This window comes from Macaca nemestrina, chromosome 16, assembly GCF_043159975.1.
Source record: "Macaca nemestrina isolate mMacNem1 chromosome 16, mMacNem.hap1, whole genome shotgun sequence".
Lineage (NCBI taxonomy): Eukaryota > Metazoa > Chordata > Mammalia > Primates > Cercopithecidae > Macaca > Macaca nemestrina.
The window spans coordinates 99,967,517-99,988,983 of record NC_092140.1 but is presented as its reverse complement, the minus strand read 5'-3'; the positions used below and the strand labels follow the sequence as shown (position 1 = coordinate 99,988,983).

At 43.8% G+C, this 21,467-nt stretch overlaps 1 protein-coding gene across 2 annotated transcripts in view; it reads right to left on the bottom strand.

The window, feature by feature from the left end:
- LOC105490225 (ring finger protein 6) overlaps positions 1-21,467 on the bottom strand; it is a 72,338-nt gene that overhangs the window by 29,221 nt on the left and 21,650 nt on the right. Inside the window, exon 6 of one of the 2 annotated variants that reach the window (XM_024795536.2) lies at positions 16,666-17,820. The exons of the other annotated variant lie outside the window; for it this stretch is intronic. Coding sequence (XP_024651304.1) covers positions 17,788-17,820 — 33 coding nt within the window. The 3' untranslated portion in view covers positions 16,666-17,787. Of the gene's footprint in view, positions 1-16,665; positions 17,821-21,467 lie in introns of those variants that run through there. 2 annotated transcript variants of the gene reach the window in all.

Below are 21,467 nucleotides of genomic sequence, written 5' to 3'. Positions count from 1 at the left end.
CTCCTGGTGTCTCTCTGGATGTCCTCAGGTCCTCTTCTTATAAGGTCACTAGTCAGAATGGATTGAGGCTGACTTTAATGGACTCGTTTTAACTTAATTACCCCTTGGAAGACCCTATCTCCAAATACAGCCACATTGTGAGGCACTGGGGGCTAGGGCTTCAACATTTGCATTTTGGGGAAACAAAAATTCAGATGGCCATAAAAAGAAAAAAAAGTCATCCTCGGCCCTCTGATTTGAAATGTCATTTTATTAATTTTAAATTTCATAATAAAAGTGAATCTATTTGTGTTTTCTCCATCTTGTCCCATGGACCTGTTTGACCGTTTGTGCCTCAATACCATACCAGTCGAATTGCTGCAGCTTTATGATGTGTTCTGATATCCAGATTAGCAAATCCCATCTGTATTCTTTTATAACATTTTAAAAAATGTTCTCATTTAATCTTCCAGATATACTTTGCCTTCGACCTGTTAAATTTCGCATAATAAAAACTCCTACCGTGATTCTGAATAAAATGTTACGAACTGTATGAATGGTTTGGGTAAATTTGACCTTAAGCATCGTTGACTTTTTCCTTTCAAGAATATGAAGTCTATTTATTTAGGTCCCCTTTGTGTCCTTCAGTAAAGTGTTTTTGTTTTATTTATGAAAATATTATACATATTGCTTTTTCCCCTAGGGTACTACACGGCTTTTGTTGCTATTGCAAATAGCATATTTTTATTATGTTTACTTGTTAGTGGTTGTTAGTATATGGTAAAACTATTTTTTTGTGTTGACCTTATATCTAACTAACTTACTGAATTATCTTGTTGGTTCTAGCACCTTTTATGTTTGAGTAGTTTGTGTTTTCTCTGCAATTTTAGAACTTAATTATAAAAGTGTGTCCTGAAAGTCCTCAGATGTTTTTGCCGGGTTCACCTCAGCACACTCTTCCCCATTTGCCCTGCCTAGTGGAAAATCCCATTGTGTCTTCTCTTTCGCTTTCTATTCCACTCAAAACTGCCTCCAATTAACTTCCAGGGAATCCAATGTCATGTTGTCAGTTGACCCAAGTCAACCCCCAGATTTCTATTACTTTCATATACTGAGCAATTTAAATCTTTTGTCTAAACATTACCTATCAATGCTATATGTATTCTTTATAGTTTTATCTTCTATATATTATGATGTTTTCACATCTTAAAAACTCTTCTGACTGGTGAGAGACTGCCTTTCTAGGGCTAGCCAATTCTTAGAGACAGCTAAGGACTAGGTCAGAGCATGCCTTTGATACAAAATCTAACCAATGAAGAGTCACACCTCTTCTATCTGGCTTGTGCACCCCAGAAGGGGGTGCCTTCATCATCCCAGAGCCATGTCACAGGCCACTAAAGGCCACCCCTATAGCTTAGAACCCACCAGAATTATTCAAACTAGCCAGTCCTAAACTGGTCACCATGCCCTGCCCTGCTTTTCCTGGGGAAATCACAGTAAAGACTATAGCCTAAACTCTCCCTTTCCTTCTGTCTTCTGCCTCCTGAGGAAAACCTGGTACTTCCCCTGTGACCCTGCATGACATGTGCTGACCTCTCTGTAACACCCGTGAGTGCAATAAACTCTGTCTCCCAGCACCTCTCCTGTGTCTCCCCTTTTGCTGCACCTGACTGACCATCTCATGAAAGAACACAGAACACTGTACCAGGGCAGAACTACTGTCAAAATGAAACATTCATTAAGGCATGTTTTTCCTCAATGGAAGAGAATACTATTTCCTATGAGTAAATCTGCTTCTCTCCCAAGCCCGCAAGCCCCAACTATTTTTAATTTGTCTTAGAATTCTACTATTTTGGCAAAACCAAACATTAGTATGAGATATTAACAAAATAAGATTAAAAACCATTGAAGTTATGTGATAAAATTTAGCTAATATACTTTGAGAATGAAGAGCTATTTTAAGACTTGTTAAAGACAGCGTGACAGTTTATGATTGACACCTGACTGTGATATTTACAACATCTCTGTAGCACATTGATTCCAACAGAAAGAAATATTTATTGATCAACTAACTTTTAAATATTTGTTTTACTGTGGAAACTTTCAAATATATGCAAAGATGGAGAGACTGGGTAACGAAATCCCACACTTATCTCCAAGCTTCGACAATTATCAACTTGTGGCCGGTTTTGTTTTGTCCGTACTCCTCACTTTACCACTGGACCTCTGCATTATTTTGGAGTAAGTCCCAAGCATCCTGTAATTTCATCTGCCAATACTTCAGAATAAATTAGATGGCTAATTTTAAAACTAGCTTTACATATATATCTCTATAAGCTATATGTGTCCTACCCATAAGTATTTACATCTAAGAATGAAGATATAGGTAAATTCCTTAAATAAATTTCAAAAAGAAAGAGCACACCCCAACTCTGGCCAGGGACCTGGGTTCACATCACTAACTCTGGAACCTGGGTTGCATCCCTTCCCCTCTCAACACCTCTGCTGCTTCATGTTCGACCATTATGCAACACAGTACGTTGATTCCTTAAAGAGCTAAAAACAGAACTACCATTTGACCCAGCAATCCCATTACTGGATATACCCAAAGGAATATAAATTGTTCTACCATAAAGAAACATGCACACATATGCTCATTGCAGCACTATTCATAATAGCAAAGACATGGAATCAACCTAAATGTCCATCACTGGTGGACTGGATTAAAAAAAATGTATTACATATACACCATGGAATACTATGCAGCCATAAAAAAGAGTAAGATCGTGTCCTTTGCAGGAACATGAATGGAACTGAATATCCTTAGCAAACTAACACAGGAACAGACAAACAAATACCACATATTCTCACTTACAAGTGGGAGCTAAATGATGAGAACACATGGACACAAAGAGGAAAACAAGAGACACTGGGGCCTACTTAAGGGAAGGAGGGTAGGAAGAGGGAGAGGAAGAGAAAAAAATAATTATTATGTACTACACTTTGTACTTAGGTGATGAAATAATAAGTACAATGAATCCCCGTGACAAGAGTTTCCCTATATAACAAACCTGCTCATGTACCTATGGACCTAAAATAAAAGTTTGAGAAAGAGAAAGAAAGTACTTTTCCTCATATTTATAGATGTTGCTAAGGAGTGTTCTCCCTCTCAGTGGACTGCATGGTAATGGCTATGAACAGGAGTAAATGAGAGCAGAGGCCACTCAGGCAGATGGGCCCTTCTGCGTGAGATAAAAACACATCCGATTCTCGATAGTGCATCTGAAAATTTAAAGTTCCTCAAAGGTTTGAGAAAACCACTGTGGCCTGAGTCACATGAATTGGTCCATACGAAGTGTCGTTTTGGGGCAGGGGTAGGACCACATCTTCTTCCCCCTTTTCTGTTCCCTGCTACATACGCTTTTCTTATCTGATGAAGTTCTTGCAGAAAATGTTCTTACAGGGGTTGTTTACGTAAATGGTGTGGCATTTTGGCTCTTCTGAGCCTTGCATAGTTTGTAGCCAGCTCATCCTCTCCTTCGCTCTCTGAATGCCCAAGGACAAATGAGTAGATCCTGCAGCGAGAAGGCACAGGGCACTACACAGAAATGCAAACAAAGGCAGACACTGGCCAGGCGTGGTGGCTCACGCCTGTAATCCTAGCACTTTAGGAGATTGAGGCAGGAGGAATGCTTGATTGGAGACTGGCCTAGGCAAGAAAGCAAGACCCCATCTCTACAAAACATTTAAAAATTAGCCGAGCATGGTGGCCGCACAGCTATAGTCCCAGCTACTTGGAAGGCTGAGGTGGGAGAATTGCTTGAGCCTGGGAAGGCAAGGCTGCAATGAGCCACAATTATGCCACTGCACTCCAGACTGGGTGATAGAATGAGTCCTTGTCTGAAAACCAAAACCAAAACCAAAAAAACTCCCAGAAAGACAAGTTCACAGATGTCAGCTGTGTTGGGTGCCCTGGGAACAGACTGTACTCCCAGCCACAAGCTCCTCTCCTGCCCACCCTCTCCCTCAGGGATCTGTTACCCTGGCCAGGTGATGGAGCGCTGGCTGCATAGAAAGGGTTCCCTGGCAGCTCACGCACCCCATTCCCTCCCTGCTCCACAGACTCTAGGTGGGCATCCAGGCTCAGGGAGCTGTGGGGACTAGGATGAGAAAGGAGCCAGGCTGTGCTCAAAAAAAGGAAGGAGTGTATGGGAGGGAGAAGCGCAAGGAGGAGGGAAAGAGGTAAGGGGAGGAGGGAAAGGGGAGATCCACCTGAGACTGTCTTGGCTGAAGAACATTATCTCCCTGACCAGAGAGGAGCTCTCTGACCACAGCAGCCATTAATGTCCCATCAGCTTGGCTAACCCGTAAATGGGTTTCTTCGAGACTACAGGCCCCTGACCTACCTTTTTTTGTGTCCTACAGTAAATTCACTTGAGAAAACTTGTAATCATACATTTTTCCTCTATCTTCTTTGAAATATATATAAATCTTAAGAGCCTCTTGCCAGCTTTAAGACCCAGGAAATGTCTCGAAGGAACTAGGGCATCTCTTATAAATGTAACCACCAAAGAAGACAGCACCCCACCTCAGTTTCTTTGAGAGGGTAGGAGCCTCACTTTAGTGGATGCCTTGCTCCAAATTCTAAAACTACCTCCAGTCATGAAGACAGGAGACAGTTTACTTTTCCTTTTGGTAAAGCCAATTAGCAAATACAGCTAACATCCTAGCTCACACACTAAGTACCTCCCTAGACACTTCTTAGTAAAGTTATTAGATTTTTAAAATAATAATAAATTTTACGATTCTTAATCACAAACCAACTGAATTCACTTACAAAGGTTGGAGAAAGGGAATTTTTTTTTATTATTATTTTTTTTAGAGAGACAGGGTTTTGCTCTGTCACCCAGGCTGGAGTGCAATGGCACAATCATAGCTCACTGTAGCCTTGAACTCCTGAGCTCAAGTGATCCTCCCACCTTGATCTCCCAAAGTCCTGGGATTACAGGCATGAGCCACTCCACCCAGCCCCCAGTCTCGTCTTTAAAGACTTTTGGGGGGATTGAATTGTGTCCTTCAAAAAGATATGTTGACATCCTAACCCTTAGTACCTGCGAATGTGACTTTATTTGAAAATAGGGTCTCTGCCAATGTATTCAGTTAAGATCTTTAGGGTTGGCCCTAATCTAATATGAATGGTGTCCTTAAAAGAAGAAGAAAATGCAGGCTGGGCACGGTAGCTCACACCTGTCACCCTAGCACTTTGGGAGGCCGAGGCAGGTGGATCACCTGAGGTCAGGAGTTTAAGACCAGCCTGGGCAACACGGTGAAACCCCTGAATCTACTAAAAATAGAAAAATTAGCCAGGTGTGATGGCACAGGTCTGTAATCCCAGCTACAGGATTTGTCCTTGTCCCTCCCAGAACAGGAGGTCCTGCAATGCTTGTACTCAGTGATCCCAAGTGCCCCTGGATACAGAACGCAGAGCAGAGTGCTTTTTGGGGTCTCTCAGCTATGGTGTGAAGTGAGGTACCGGCAGATGAGACTCCATTCATTCCATGCAGCTCTCCTGATACAGGAGGCTGAGGCAGGAGAATCACTTGAACCCAGGAAGCAGAGGTTGCAGCAAGCTGAACGTGCCATTGCACTCCAGCCTGGATGACAGAGTGAGACTCGGTCTCAGAAAAAAAGAAAAAAAAGAGGAAAATACCAGGTGAAGACAGAGATACAAGGTAGAGAATGCCAAGCGATGACAGCAACAGATATGAGACTGATGGGTCTACAAGCCAAGAAGGAAAGATCGACGGGGACCACCAGAGCTAGGAAAAGGCAAGGTAGGTTTCTGTGTCCAGAGTCTCAGAGGGAGAAGGAACTTCTGACACCTTAATCTTGAACTTCTGGTTTCAGACCTGTGAGAGAACACATCTACGATGGTTTAAGCCAGCAGTCTGTGGCAGGGCTAGGAAAGTGAGAGAAAGATAAACCTCCTGGAAGCAGTGTCTGTACCAGCGACTCTACTTCGTCGACTCCCATTCATTCCTCAACTCGGTAGAAACTGGCTGCCACAACTCCATGGAGACCACTTTGCCGACATCACCTATATCCTGGTTGTCAACAGATCTAGTGGATTCTTCATAGACTCTCGTTACCTCCTGGCAGCATCGTCTTCCTCTGCCCTTCTCTAACATGTCACTGTCTATCAGTCAGAGTTCTGTCTCAGTTCCTTTCTCTTCAAATTGTAAGCAGCCAGTGGGAGAGCCCACCTGTAATTCAACACACAGGTGATAACCATAACCATGAGAGTGGTCCTGACAGTATGCCCCAAACCCAACTCACCCAAACCTCCTCCACCTTACGTTTTCTGTATCTCAAGAAATAGCTTCACAACCTATCCTGCTGCTCTAGCTAGAAACCCAAGTACTACCCTTCGGCTTACCCTCTTACCCTCCGCATCCAATTGATAAACGATTTCCTCCTAAACATTTTCCTATCTACCATCTCTGCCAAAAGGCTATGGCAAGCCGCTGGCCTGCATTTCTCAGCTGCATTGTTGCAAGACCCTCCCAGCTCTAGCTGTGCCCTACTCCACCACGTTACTTCTTTCTAAAACAGAAATATGATGTCACTCTGCTTAAAAACGCTACTGTCGACTGGGCGCGGTGGCTCACGCCTGTTATTCCAGCACTTTGGGAAGTAGAGACGCACGGATCGCTTGAGGTCAGGAGTTTGAGACTAGCCTGGCCTACATGGTGAAACCCTGTCTCTACTAAAACTACAAAAAATTAGCCAGGCGTGGTGGTGGGTGCCTGTAATCCCAGCTACTCAGGAGGCTGAGGTGAGAGAATCGCTTGAACCTGGGAGGCAGAGGTTGCAGTGAGCCAAGATCACACCACTGCACACCAGCCTGGGCAACAGAGACTCCATCTCAAAAAATAAAATTAAATAAAATCCCTTATTTTCTGTGTCTGACTTATTTCACTTAGTGTAATGTCCTCCAGGTTCATCTGTGCTGTCGCAAAGGACAAGCTTACTTATAGTATTTCATTGTGTATGTTGTTAAGCAGAAATGCTGTGCACTGGTGTTAATTCCTAGGAGGAGAACACCGTGCACCAGTTACCAATCCCAGAGGTGGACTCTAAACAGTTTGCCAGTTTCTGCTAAGGTTCCTAGTCCGGCAGGAGGTTTTGCACAAACCCCGCTGCCAGAGTTCTGTAAGCGCCCTTGACTCTGCCAGGCGCTCAGAGCAGATCCAGCTGCCATAGGAGTCGGACCTCTACAATTTGCATTCTTAGGTCTAGTCAACGAGACAGACACTCGCATAACAAGTCAGGCAAAGAAAATGTATTACCCCGCGGTGGCTCAAGCCTGTAATCCCAGCACTTTGGGAGGCCGAGGCGGGCGGATCACAAGGTCAGGAGATCGAGACCACAGTGAAACCCCGTCTCTACTAAAAATACAAAAAATTAGCCGGGCGCGGTGGCGGGCGCCTGTAGTCCTAGCTACTCAGGAGGCTGAGGCAGGAGAATGGCGTGAACCCGGGAGGCGGAGCTTGCAGTGAGCCGAGATCGCGCCACTGCACTCCAGCCTGGGCGACAGAGCGAGACTCCAAAAAAAAAAAAAAAAAAAAAAAAAAAAAAAGAAAATGTATTACCCACAGATAGACAGCAAGAACCAACAGAAGCCTAGAATCCGTGGCAAGCCAGTCTCCCAAGGATCAGGAGAGCTGCATGGAATGGAGTCTCATCTGCCTGTGCCTCACTTCACACCGTAGCTGAGAGACCCCAAAAGCCCTCCTCTCTGGGTTCTGTATCCCAGGGGCACTTGGGATCACTGAGTACAAGCATTGCAGGACCTCCTGTTCTGGGAGGGACAAGGACAAAGCCCGGGCTATTCTGAACAGTTCCTTCTTATCTCACAGCTCTGCATTCTCAGCACATTCTATTCTGATGAGAACTGTAAGTGGGAAGGAGAAGTGCTAGGTCTGCCAAGGCCATTCAGGGTCCTGTCCTCCTGCAACGCATTCCCCCAACCCAGGTACCCCCTAGGCAAGGCCAGTCCACCTCATGCACCCAGTGACTTCCTTGGATCCGGAGGCAGAGGTTTGTCTCTTAAGATAGATGTAGCACCTTGACTGACATGATCTCAGGGCAACATCATTGAGCTTTCACCAGAATACACTTCACTAGGCCCAGGAGGACTACTACTACAAGCAGGACGTCCGGGCCTGCCTGAAGCAGGGTCTAGCCCAGGATCCCAGCAGTCCAGGCAAGAAGTTGCTAAAGAATTAAAGAAGGATCCTCAGGTGGCTCCACTGTCTGCAGCCAACGACCCTGCTTCTGGGCCTCTTCTGCTTGTGTCCCTATAAGCCTGAGATGTTTATCCGGGTACAGCAGGAGCATTGGCAATAACCCAAATGCCACCCCGTTCTGCCCCCAGATAATCAAGGGCTATCCAGTTATCCATCGCCTCTTGGCTAGTGAGCTCAGTGACCCTGTTGGCCCCAAATAGCTCCAGCTGTAGTGTGAGCTATCTCTGCCACAATCAGAGACAAGTTGTGTACTATTTTTTTTCCAGAGCATGTACACCTATGCCAGGTATGAGGACATGGTCAGCAGAGCGGAACCAGCTGTCTGTTTGTCGTCCTACTAGGGTGTCTCAAGCAACCCTGCAACATGGCAAGAGTGTGGGGCCTTTCCAGTTTAGAGGGTCACCTTTCACACACAGTTGAGGACCCCAAATTCCCAAACAACATGCTGCATTTGAGGGTGATGGGTACTCTGCAGCCCAGTAGGCCCCTCAAAGGAACAGATAACCCAGGGAACCACATGTCACTCTGGTCAGAGAGCAGTTGCTATAAAAGTCGCTAATCCAATTGGACACAGCCTGTGACTGGTTTAGCCATGAGTTAAGTAGCAGGATAAAGTTGCGGAATCTATGGGCCTTGCCATACCATTGCTGATGTTTAAAGTCTGTCTCTGACTTTATGTCCATATTCTAGACAACCCACATTTAGGATGTCTTTCCCCGATTAGAACCATTGATGGCTATTGGGATGTCATCAGATTGGCAATAGGCCACACGTGGACTATTGGCATCTGGGAGGAAATGCTCCAAATATCCGGGTGGCAGAGCCCGCAAAGCTTCCAGTCACCACCTGCTCCCACTGCCGTGCTGATATTCACCGACGTTTTGTCAGTCCAGGGCCCGCTGGGTATTCCAAAGGAACAAGAAGGGGGAGAGGCTGGTTTCCCAATCCCTTGCCTGCTTCCTGCATTTCCTGTAGTTGGAGATGTCCCCACCTATCACTTGGGGTGCTGGCTGTCCAGTTATTGTAACCCAGTCTGTCTGTCCAGTCCTGAGGTTACTACCTCTGCCGCTCCTGCTGCCCTGCTTCTTAACCCAGGCCTTTCTACATCAGCCTTCCAGTCTAGGAAGGGGTTTACATCCTGTACTTGACAAGGCACCGGACTAGATCCAGGTACCCCTTGGTTCCATTCCCAACCCCTGTGCACCCAGGAAAAGCAGCACCAGGGAAAGTATGGCTTCCAGATTAGAGTCAGGGGGCTCTGCCTGGGGTACTGTAATGGCCTGAACTGCAGAGTACCTCCAGGATGTGTACTCTAAAGGGAAAAAGGAAAAAGAATCCTTGGGAACCCCAAGATTGGGATGTCATTGGCAGGTACAGGCCAATCAGGTGTGTGTCTGGTCCTTTAAGAATCTAGTCACTCAATAGCCATTCTCCTGACCAAACGCCTAGGCTGTTGGCAACAGCCCACGAAACCATGAAAATGTAGCAAGATGTGATGTCAGGGGTGGCCTGCACAGCCATAACCACTGCACATAGTTTAACCCATTGGGTGGAAATGTCCATGTCCAGTCTCAGTCAAAAGATGGTCAACCCAGTGGACTCTGTCTGCATTCAGTTTCACAGAGCTGTCAGTAAACCAAGCTATACCATTGGTAGGTATGTCTCTGTATCTTGGACCCCTCCCCACAGAACGAGGGGAGAAGGTCAAGTTCAAGGGGATTCCTCTTGCATCAAGCAGTGGTTAGAGTGATGCTGGAGGTTAGAGTGATGCAGATAAAATGCTCCAATGCTTTTCTATGCAACCATCTTCAGTTTTCGTGCTCCATGGAATGCTACAGGTTCCTAATTATATTCTGGAACACTCTCAGAGCTATTTTCATTGGTAGATAAATTGCTGTTTTTGCAGGACAAGAGCTGGTGCCTCCTCATCCACCATCTTGCTGAAGTCATTTCTCTTCAATTCTAAATCACATCCTTTGAGTTTTTTTTATTTCTTGACCCAGGATCTAATCAAGGATCAAACAGCTAGCTGTCTTTAATCTGGAACAAATAGTTCTTCCATATTTAAAAAAAATCTTCATGACATTGACCTTTCTTAAAGCTTGTTTTTATAAAACTCTTCTGATAATTTAATTGAAAACACATATCTCCAGAAGTTTTAAAAAATGCTTTAAGCAGATGTGGAGACAGGACACACAAAATACTTTAATGATTTTAATCACTAAAATGATTTTAATCATTTAATGATTTTAATGATTATCACACTTACAATAAAACATTATTACATAAAGCAAATAGCATGAATTGAAATGTGGTGTTTCATGATCATTCTCATGTTTAATTTTATTCTTATTTCTAGACATTTTTGAAGAGTTCAGACCCACTGATGTAAAGAATGTCCCTTATTTAGGTTTGTCTCTTTGCTTCCTCAAATTAAATTTTGGTTAAACATTTTTGGCAAAAATGTTACATAGGACAGAATGCCCTACTCAATGAATCACATCGGGGCATAAAATATAAAATATCAGTGTGTCCTTTTATTGATGATAATTGATCATCTAATTAAAATAGTATCTTCCAAATTTCTTCATTGTAAATGGTACTTTTTTCCATTTGTAATTAATAAGGAATCTGTGGCTGGGCACAGGGGGTCACTCCTGTAATCCCAGCACTTTGGGAGACAGAGGTGGGCTGATCGCTTCAGCCCAGGAGTTCAAGACCAGCCTGGGCAACAGGGAAAAACTACATCTCTACAAAAAATTAGCTGGACATGGTGGCACACACCTGTAGTCCCAGCTACTCAGGAGGCTAAGGCAGGAGGATTGCCTGAGCCTGGGAGGTCAAGGCCACAGTGAGCCATGATCATGCCACTGCAGTCCAGTTTGGGTAACAGAATGAGACCCTGTCTCAAGAAAACAAACAAACAAACACAAGAAAATCTGCTATTTTCAGAAACTCTGATTACCATACACAACTTGGTATCCCACAAAACCTATTAATAGATTTGAAAAAAGAATTTCTTTGGTGACCTTGAGTAGCCAAATGGCTGGGAACATTGAATTAGCATGTAGGCTTTGAGGTAAGAATTCTGGGAGATTTGTACCCTTTGTATACTGTCGATGGATTTTATGCTGCTGCATAATTTTCTTTGCTGACATTTGTTATTGAGCCAAGGACAGCCTCTCCCCCAGTTTAGCCTCCGCTGAAAGGCACTTTAAAATGTGTTTGAACACTGAACTATTCAAATCAAAAAGACATGCTGTTTTATAGAAATCTGTTATATGCTTTTGCTCTAAAAGTCTTTAAGGCTTAAAAATCAGCAGAACTATAATAGTATCATCAGTTTGTCTTCAAATGGGAAAAACTCGTGAAACTCGACACAGGAGAATAGATTCACTAATTGTTTTCCCTTTATGGAGTATTGACCATGACATTACAGAGAAATACAATACATTGTGAAGGAAGCCCCACAACTTAGAAGCGCCAGTGTGAGGAGCTTGAAATCAATGAGACACGTAAAGCAATTCTACTTTTTCTTGCTTCCTTCCTTTCCCCACTCTGCCTAGACACTTTGGGCATCTGTGTATATTTGCTGGTAGGTGTTTTATTTGTAAGATAGGAGGAGGGATCAGGACTCTTATTCACTTATGATCATTTGCCTTCCTGCCTATATCCATAGTAGACGGTGAGCAACTTGAAGGTAGGAGCAGCTGAAACAGATTCTGAAACATATTACTTTTTGCAGAAGTGGAACTGAGAAGGTAAAATGGAATATGTTAGTCATGCAGTAAAGAATAGTTTTGGACTAATACAGAATAGCAACTGAATTATTTATCTATACAATTTGCAGCTTAGCAAACAATTTCATGGTTGACTGCATTCTGTGCTATACTTTTCACTCATATTCTCACAGAAAGTAAAGATTACTTTGCTGGAAAATTCATACAAAACTCTGCAATATATTCCTCAAATTATATTTTAATCAGTTTTCCTCAGTTTAGCCTCTGCATAAAGGCACTTTAAAACTTTTCGAACACTGAACTCTCAAGTGAAAAAGACACGCTGTTTTATAAAAATCTGTTCTACGCTTTTTGCTCTAAAAGTCTCTAAGGCTTAAAAATAAGCAGGGCATATTCTGCTATCAAAACTACAACAGTATAATTTAGTTGTCTTCAAAGTAAAAGGATTTGTAAGACTTGACATATGAGGACAGATTAGCTAATTGTTTCCCCTTTATTGAGTATTGGTCATGATGTTACAGAGACGGACGTTCAGTTTTGAGACGTTTCTACTCGCAGATGTTTCAACGTTTCCTGGTCCATAATGACTGCACAATACGAGTATCTCAGCCTTTTAAAGCTGTTCTGGTTTAAAACAATGCCTCACTTTACATTTTCTATGAGTGAAAATAACCTAGACTGAATGCTAAGTGTACACACTGTGTAGGCCACAAAGGATAGATCTGTGTGTGTGTTCCTGCAGAAGGCAGACGATCCAAAGCGAATGTCCTTAGCTGCCTCCACCAGTAGAGGGCAGCCTTCTCCCTACAAACTGTCTACCTAGTGGGCTCCAAAGTGCGCTGCAGGAAATTATTTTAGAACTTGCAGGTATTGTTATCATCTTATTAATTGATTGATTGATTGATTGATTGAGACCGGATTTCACTCTGCCACTCAAGCTGTAGTGCAGTGGCACAAACACGGTTCACTGCAGCCTCCACTTCCCAGGCTCAAGCCATTCTCACACCTCAGCCTCCCAAGCAGCTGGAACGACAGCCACGCACCACCACGCCCGACTAATTTTTTTAAATTACTTTTTGTACATATGGGGTCTCACTATGCTGCCCAGGCTGGTCTCGAAATAATGGGCTCAAGTGATCTGCCCGCCTTGGCCTCCAAAAGTGCTGGAGTTACAGGCATGAGCCATCATCCTCAACCAAGGTATTTTTATTTTAGCTTTTTAAAATTTCTATTTGGTGAGCTCTTTGTAATAATACATAAATATAGATGAGCATGCATTACATTTTTATAACTTATAAATAAACATATATACATATACATTTGAAGTGCATTTTTTTTTAAAGTTGTTACTTAATGTATTGTCAACAAAACTGTAGAGGCCATGATTCTAAACATGTTCTCTACGCCTAAGAACCTTGTGCCTTTCCAAAACCAAAGGTCACACTTCTGGAAAGTTCCTTCCTCCCTTACATTCAGTATCCGTTTACAGAACATACACTATGTCCTAGTTTCTGCAAGGTTCTGAAAACACAGTAAGAGGCAAAAGAGCCATAGCCCCTCCCAGCCCGTGCCCTTATGAAACTTGCACTCTACATAAACATAGATATTAAACAAACACAAAATGCATGTTTTAACCCTAAAATGCGACATAGGGGAAGCCAGTCAGACAATTTACTCAGGAGTGAGAATTCAGGTCATTCACCAAGGCGCCCATGTCAAAGATTCGTTACCCCCCTCGCGGCCCTAAAACATGTCAGAGTCATGATATACACTCTGTAGAGGAAGAGTTCAAAAACAGATCTTAAGAAGTAAAAGCAAGCGATCAAAACATTTCTGGAAATCTGACACATCTGGAGTGCTGTGTGGAGACGCCAGGGCGCGTGGAGCTTTGAGCAGTTAAAAACCCAGACGGGGAGACCAGTGCGTGCGTGACAGCGTTTCTCTGCAGGGCTGTCCCGCGGCCGCAACGCAAGAGCGGGACGCGCCGGGGGGGCGTCTGCGTGGCACGTGGGCGCCGCAGCCAGGCGCGCCACCGACGGGCAGTCAGCGGAGACGCTTCGGAGCAGGTCTGTTAGGGCGCGCGCAGACACATGCACATGCACGAGCGCACGTACACGCGCACACCGCCAGCGCGGACCCTGACGGGGCCGAGCCTCGGGGTTGGGCCTCCTCGGCAGCCGTCGTCGTCTCGGCTGTCACGGGGCCCGCGGCAGCGCTTTACCCTGGGTCGCAGGTAGCGCGTTCGTTCGCTATGGTGACTGTCGGTCTCGGGGCGCTAGAGCGCCGGCTCCGGGGAGGGCAGGGAAGCGTCAGGGACCTTTCTAGAGCCTTGCCTGGCCTGAGGTCCGGGGCTGGGGCTGTCCCCACGACCTGTCTCTGCCATCAGTGGGGCCACAGGCCTGAAGACGGCTTCTACCGCCACCTTGGGCGCCTCTGCTCCTGGCTGTGACGTGGGGCGTCCTAGTCATCGGACTGGGAACCTGATAGGAGACGAATAGAAAGGGGGAAAGCCATGGAAAATTAAGCCGGCACAAGAAGGGGGAAACGTTTGGAGGTCAGGCAAGGCTGGTGGCCTTAGGGATCGCAGAGCAGGAGACTTAGAGAGATGTCCAGTGAGAATGTCAGCCCATGAGCTCTGGTGTGCAAGAAAAATGCCTCTTTTCTGGACTTCAGGTGAATTTCTGACTCCTCTGGGCTGCATACGACCGCCCTTCCCTGGCCCAACTGGTGAACTGGTTAAAAAAAGAAAAATAACCCTAGTTCTTCCAGGGGTCCCCTCCCCAGCGATTAGGCCAAGTTCTGGAAGCTTATTCGGTGACTTGGTGGGTATGTTAATGGTTAAGTAACTTACCCAAGGTCTTATTGCCAATCAGTGGTAAAGTCAGGATTGAAACTCAGATCTCTTGGACTCCAGAGGCTGGAGTTTATTAAATGTTTAGGCCCAGCTCTGTTTGATTTTGGGGGTTTCTAAAGACAGTCTCGATCTGTTGCCCAGGCTGGAGTGCAGTGGTACAATCATAGCTCACTGCAGCCTTGAACGCTTGGGCTCAAGCCATCTCCTGCCTCAGCCTCTCAAGTAGCTAGGACTACAGGCGTGTGCCACTACACCTGGTTCCTAGCTCTATTTGAGACCACAGTAGCCTCAAGTGTAAAGCACACTGGACACTAGGTGTCAAAAAATAGAACTAGAAGTCAGCAAGTGATCTAAAACAAGATTCTGTAGGTGTCTGGGCATCAGTTTCATCATCTGGATGAAATGGGCTTGAACCTGTGTTAATATCAAGGTCCCTTCCAGCCCTAATAGTCTAAGAATTCTAGAGAGTGTAACTGCTCATTTGAAGGCTGCCATCTAGACCATCACAACTGTCTTGTGGCTCATGGAGACTTTCAGATTGGTGTAGCAGCTCCAAGGCGAAGTGACCTCAATTGCTGATGCAAAACTAGGTTCTATAAGGGTAAACTAGTGATTCACAAGGACAGGTGAGAAGTGCTGATGGTGGCAAGGGAGGCAATTATAACAATATCCCACCCTTCTACCCCATCCTCCACCCCACTTCTGACATAGATGAGGACTTAATTGTGGCACAGAGAAAGGGCAACCGACTCTTGAGACCAGTGAGTCTGCAGTCAAAACGCTACTGATCACTGTTGCAGAGAGAGCCTCCCAACACAGCTGGCTGAATAACTACTGGAATTATCCAGAGTCTGGTTGCATTTACATTTTACTTTCCAAAACAAATATAACCAAAAATTCCAGCCACTGTGTAAGCCAGAAGCAGGTGACACACAGAAGTGCAGACTGAGGGGAGTTTAGGTGAAAGCTGCAGCTATCAGCTATTCTCTCCCTTTTAGTGAGGGCCTTAGTTGGACAAGTCAGAACAGATTTCCCTTTTTTTTTTTTTTTTTTTTTTGAGACAGAGTCTCACTCTGTTGCCAGGCTGGAGTGGCGTGATCTTGGCTCACTGCATCACTGCAACCTCCGCCTCCTGGGTTCAAGCAATTATCCTGCCTCAGCCTTCCAAGGAGCTGGGACTACAGGTGCCCACCACCATGCCCGGTTAATTTTTGTATTTTTAGTAGAGATGAGGTTTCACCATGTTGGCCAGGATGGTCTCGATCTCTTGATCTCGTGATCTGCCCACCTCAGCTGGGATTACAGGCATGAGCCACTGAGCCCGGCCCAGAACAGATTTCTGAAGAGGTTGTGTGCAAACTGATTTGTAGACTCAAAGGCTTACGCTCCCAGGAAGTAAGAGGGAGCTTTCTTAAATTTAAGAAAGAATCAAAATCTTCCTATTAGCCAGGCGTGGTGGCTCACGCCTGTAATCCCAGCACTTAGGGAGGCTGAGGCAGGTGGATCACCTGAGGTCAGGAGTTCAAGACCAGCCTGACCAACATGGTGAAACTATGTCTCTACTAAAATACAAAAATTAGCTGGGTGTGGTGGTGGGCACCTGTAGTCCCAGCTGCTGGGGAGGCTAAGGCAGGAGAATTGCTTGAACCCGGGAGGCAGAGGTTGCAGTGAGCCAAGGTCGTGCCACTGCACTCCAGCCTGGGTGACAGAGCCAGATTCCATCTCCAAAAAAAAAACTTCCTATTGTAACAGATCCTTTGATGAAAATATGCCGCCATGCCTCAATTACTCTAAATCAAATAAAAGGCTTAGTGTGAGTTGGAATAAACCTATCAATGGCTACATTTTTTGTTTATGTATATCTGTGTTCATGCAGAATTTCATATTTCATGCCAAATAGGAAATGGAAAACTCCTAAAACTTTCAGAAGGGAAACTAGTCTCATTTAAAGGCAGTTTGCCCCAATCTTAAGGAAACTCTGCCTGTTTTTGCTTCAGGCTTCCTTTTGCAGAATCCAGAGGGGTAGAAATTGATTTAGCTTCATCCTCAGGACATTGGGTGATGAAACTTCAGACTGAGTTTGAGACAGGTAACATCCATCTACTCTCATTTTTAAGCTCCTTGTAGATAGGGATTTCACAATCTGCTTAATAAACCACTTCCATGTTTATCTATTTACACTGTCTGCTCAATTTTGCTGTAACCACTTCCGTGTTTAATAACCCTTACTGTTGGAATTGTTTTCCTGACTCTAATCCAATCACTCCTCTGACAGTTTAGCATTTTGGATTGTTAGATCTGGAAAATATGGAAAATAGCCCTGAAGATCACTGTATTCATTTTCCACAAATTTGATGGACTAAAACACACAGACTTACTTTCTTACAGTTCTGCGCATTAGAAATCCAACACAGGTCTCGGCTAAAATCAAGGTGTTGGCAGGACTGTGATCCTTAATGGAGGGTGCAGAGGTGAATCTTTTCCTTGCCCTTTCTACCCTTCAGAGGCCGATCAGATGTGGTTTGTGGCCGTCTTCCTCCATCTTCAAAGCCAGCAATGTTGAACCTCTGACCATTCTTCACATTTTCCTCTGACTCAGCTCAGCAGGGAAAGGTTCTCTGAGGACATGTGAATAGATTGGGCCTGCCCTGATAATCCAGGATCATCTCCCTATTTTAAGGTCCTTAATTTAATCACATCTACAAGATCTTTTTCCACATAAGGCAACATATTCATAGGTTCTGGGCATTAGGATATAAACATCTTCAGAGGGTGAGGTGGGGGCCTTGTTTTCCTGCCTATCGTTATCCTTCCAACTCACTTCTCAAAGCTGGAATCCTTCCTATGTGACTTCTGACAGATGCTTACTTAACTCAGTACTTCCACTGATGTGGAGGTTGCTGATTCATGAAGCTGCCAAGGAGAATGTTGTCCAACCCTAAATGTGAGAAAATTCTGTTCAGTCACAACAATTCACATACATGGGTTCTTACCTTAAGCACAGGAGAAAACCTCACCTTGTATCCCCATAACACACCCACCACATGAAGTTTTTTAAATATTTGAAGACAGCAAATGTTCTCTTCATCAATTGAACATTTGAACACCTATGGTATGTGGGTGCTATTCTAGGCTCCAGTAATAAAATGATTAATCAGCCAGGCAAGGTTTACTACTGTTAATGTGACCTAATTCATCATTATTTGCCACCTCTCTTCCTCAAAGGTTGCAATGGTTAGTGGATTCATGGGGTCATCATCATCAATATCAACATTGTGATCTTTTGGTCATTTAGCATGAAACAGAAAAATCTATAAATCCAAAGGGGCTAAGTCACATGAAATGTCAGAATAGTGTGACAATCCATAAATTAGTTCTGAGAATACAGAATCATCATCTAGCTCCAGTGTTCAGTAGGCCAAGCCTCATTAAAGGATGCCATAAAATGAGAACATTAAACACTAATAAATAGGTGATATTCCATGGAACAGCCTTTCCATTTAGAAAAAAAAAGACATTTTAAGTTGGGGGACAGGGGTGGTTTAATAAATAGATTGTTCAATACACAATGTTGAGATAATTGGCCATCTGTTTAGAAGGGAAAAAATGGCTAAGCCACATTCTTATCTCCAGCCATTCATAAAAATTAATTCCAGATGGATTAAATATATCTAAATACATTCATTCAACAAATAGTTATTAAGCCACTATCCTGTTCAAGTTGCTGTGGATGGAAAAATCACTCAAAAATCTCCTTTCTTGTGGAGCCTACATTCTAGTGCAGAGTGGCGGTCAATTACTAAATAAGCAGTGAGCTTATTTATTTGATATGGTTTGGCTCTGTGTCCCCAAATCTCATCTCAAATTGTAATCCCCATGTCGAGGGGTGGACCTGGTGGGAGGTGATTGGATCATGGGGGCAGTTTCCCTCATGCTGTTCTCATGATAGTGAATGAGTTCTCACAAGATCTGATGGTTTGAAAGTGTTTGGCAGTTCTCCCACACTCTCTCTCTCCCGCTGCCTTGTGAAGAAGGTGCTTGCTTCCCCTTCACCTTCCACCATGATTGTAAGTTTCCTGAGGCCTCTGCAGCCATGCAGAACTCAGTCAATTAAACCTCTTTATAAATCACCCAGTCTCAGGTAGTTCTTCATAGCAGTATAAAAATGAACTAATACAGTTGATGATATGTGTTATGCAGGAATAAAAGAAGAGAAGTAGGGAACATAAGTTTGCAATTTCACACAGATTACTTAGGGAAAGCATTGCTATAAAGATGACATTTGAGTAAGACTTACATGAGGTGAAGAAGTTGGCCATGCAGTTATGGAGGGAGGACATTCTAGGCAGAGGCAATAGGTAATAAAGGGCCCTAAAATGGGAGCGTGTTTTTTGAGAAATATCAAGCCTAAATGGCTGAAGTTAAGTGAGCAGAGGAACAATAATAGGAAACAAGATCAGAGAGATAGCCAGGGACAAGATCACATAGAAGCTTGATAATCATTTTAAGAACTTTGGCTTTTTCAAGTAAGATAGGAAGTTGCGTTATATGATTTACATTTTAATGGAATCACTCTTATTTTTGTACTGAAAATGGGCAAGGCAGGAGCAGGGAGACCAGTTAGGAGGCCACCACAATTATCCAGTGGAAAGAGAATAATAGCTAGGAATAGAGTGGTAGTAGTGATGGTGGTTAGAAGTAGTTGTTTCTGAAATATATTGAAGGCAAATCCAATAGAATTTGCTTACGGATTGGTTGTGCAGGCAAAAGAAAAAGAGGAGTTAAGGATGATGTGGCTGGAGACTCTAAGATGGCCCCCAATTAGCCCTGCCTTCTGGTATTCATGCCCTTGTGTAACAGTCTTCCTTTGAGCATAGGCTCAAGGGAAGACAAACCAAGCATGGCCTGCTTCTAATTAGAAGAATATTACAAAGGTGGTAGGATGTCACTTTCATGATTATATTATGTGATATTGTTACATCTGTCCTACTAGCAGACTCTATTGCCTTCTTAGTTTGCATGGTTTGATGAAACAAGCTTACGAAGACAGCCATCTATGAACCAGAAAGTAAGCAATCACCAGACACCAAATATGCCCGTGCCTTAATCTTGAACTTCCCGATCTCCAGAACTGTGAGAGATAAATGTTTGTTGTTTATAAGATACCCAGTCTATGGTAGTCTGTTATAGCACCCTAAACAGACTAAGGCAATACCTGATATCATCAATCATTATGGACATTCAGATTAAAACTATAACAAGATACCATTTCTATCCATACAAATAGCTAAAATCAAAAAGCCTGACAGTATTGATTGCTAGGGAGAATGTAGAACAATTGGAATTCTCATCCCAGGCTTGGCCTCACAGGTCCCATGCTCAGATGAGCCCCACCCTTGGTTTAATATTCTGCTGTCACTGTTTGAAATTCTTTTTTTTTTTTTTGAGGCGGAGTTTTGCTCTTATTGCCCAGGCTGGAGTGCAGTGGCGCAATCTAGGCTCACTGCAACCTCCGCCTCCCAGGTTCAAGCGATTCTCCTGCCTCAGCCTCCCGTGTAGCTGGGATTACAGGTGCCCACCACCACACCCAGCTAATTTTTTGTATTTTTAGTAGAGACTGGTTTCGTCATGTTGGCCAGGTTGGTCTTGAACTCTTGACCTCAAGAGATCTACCTGCCTTGGCCTCCCAAAGTGCTGGGATTGCAGGCGTGAGCCACCATGCCTGGCCTAAAATTCTTAATAATTTTACCTTTGAACTAGTGTTTTGTAAGCAAAGTCCAATAGGGCAGTGGAGGATAATGTGAGCAGAGGAGATGCTCACAATATGTGTGCTGTTTCTTGCTGCCCCATTCAGATATAGTGTTTGCAGTGACCTATGAGCATGAATTCTGATGGGCAAAATGCATGGGAGTTCAGCAAGACTCAAAGTAAGTAAAAAGTAATCATGTTATTTTTCAAAAAATTAAAAATAGAATTACCATATGATTCAGCAATTCTGTTTCTGTATATGCCCAAATAATTAAAAGCAGAGACTCTGGCACTGCATAACATAAAGATGAAACATCAGTAAAATTCATGCTGATAATTAATAGCATGAATAGCAAATTTAAAACACCATGACAAGTCAAGAAAATACTGCAGAAGAAAAAAGCTTTGTATTTCCCGTTTTTTTAACAATGGACCCCACATTTTATTTTGCACTGAGTCCAGCAAATTATGTAGCCAACCGTCTTATACATCACTAGTAGGAACCTAAAATGGTCCAACCATTTTGGAAAAACAGTTTGCTGATTTCTTGTAAAGTTAGCAACGCGTTTACCACATGACCCATGGGAGCCAGAAGCTGTTTGAACTAATTTGGTTACATTTGTACACTAGCGAAGACTGTGAAACAGATTTGATGATTGGCAGCCCAAGAACCACATGGAATGGAGGAGGGGTAATTCTCTCAAATGAATGGAGTAAAGGCTGCTGAGCAAGCAACGATAACGGAGGCAGAAGATAAATAGTGGGGGATGTTGGGGGAGGGGAGGAAGGAGGTAAGAAAGGTGAGAATATTCCATTTGCAGATGGCAGAGCTCAAAT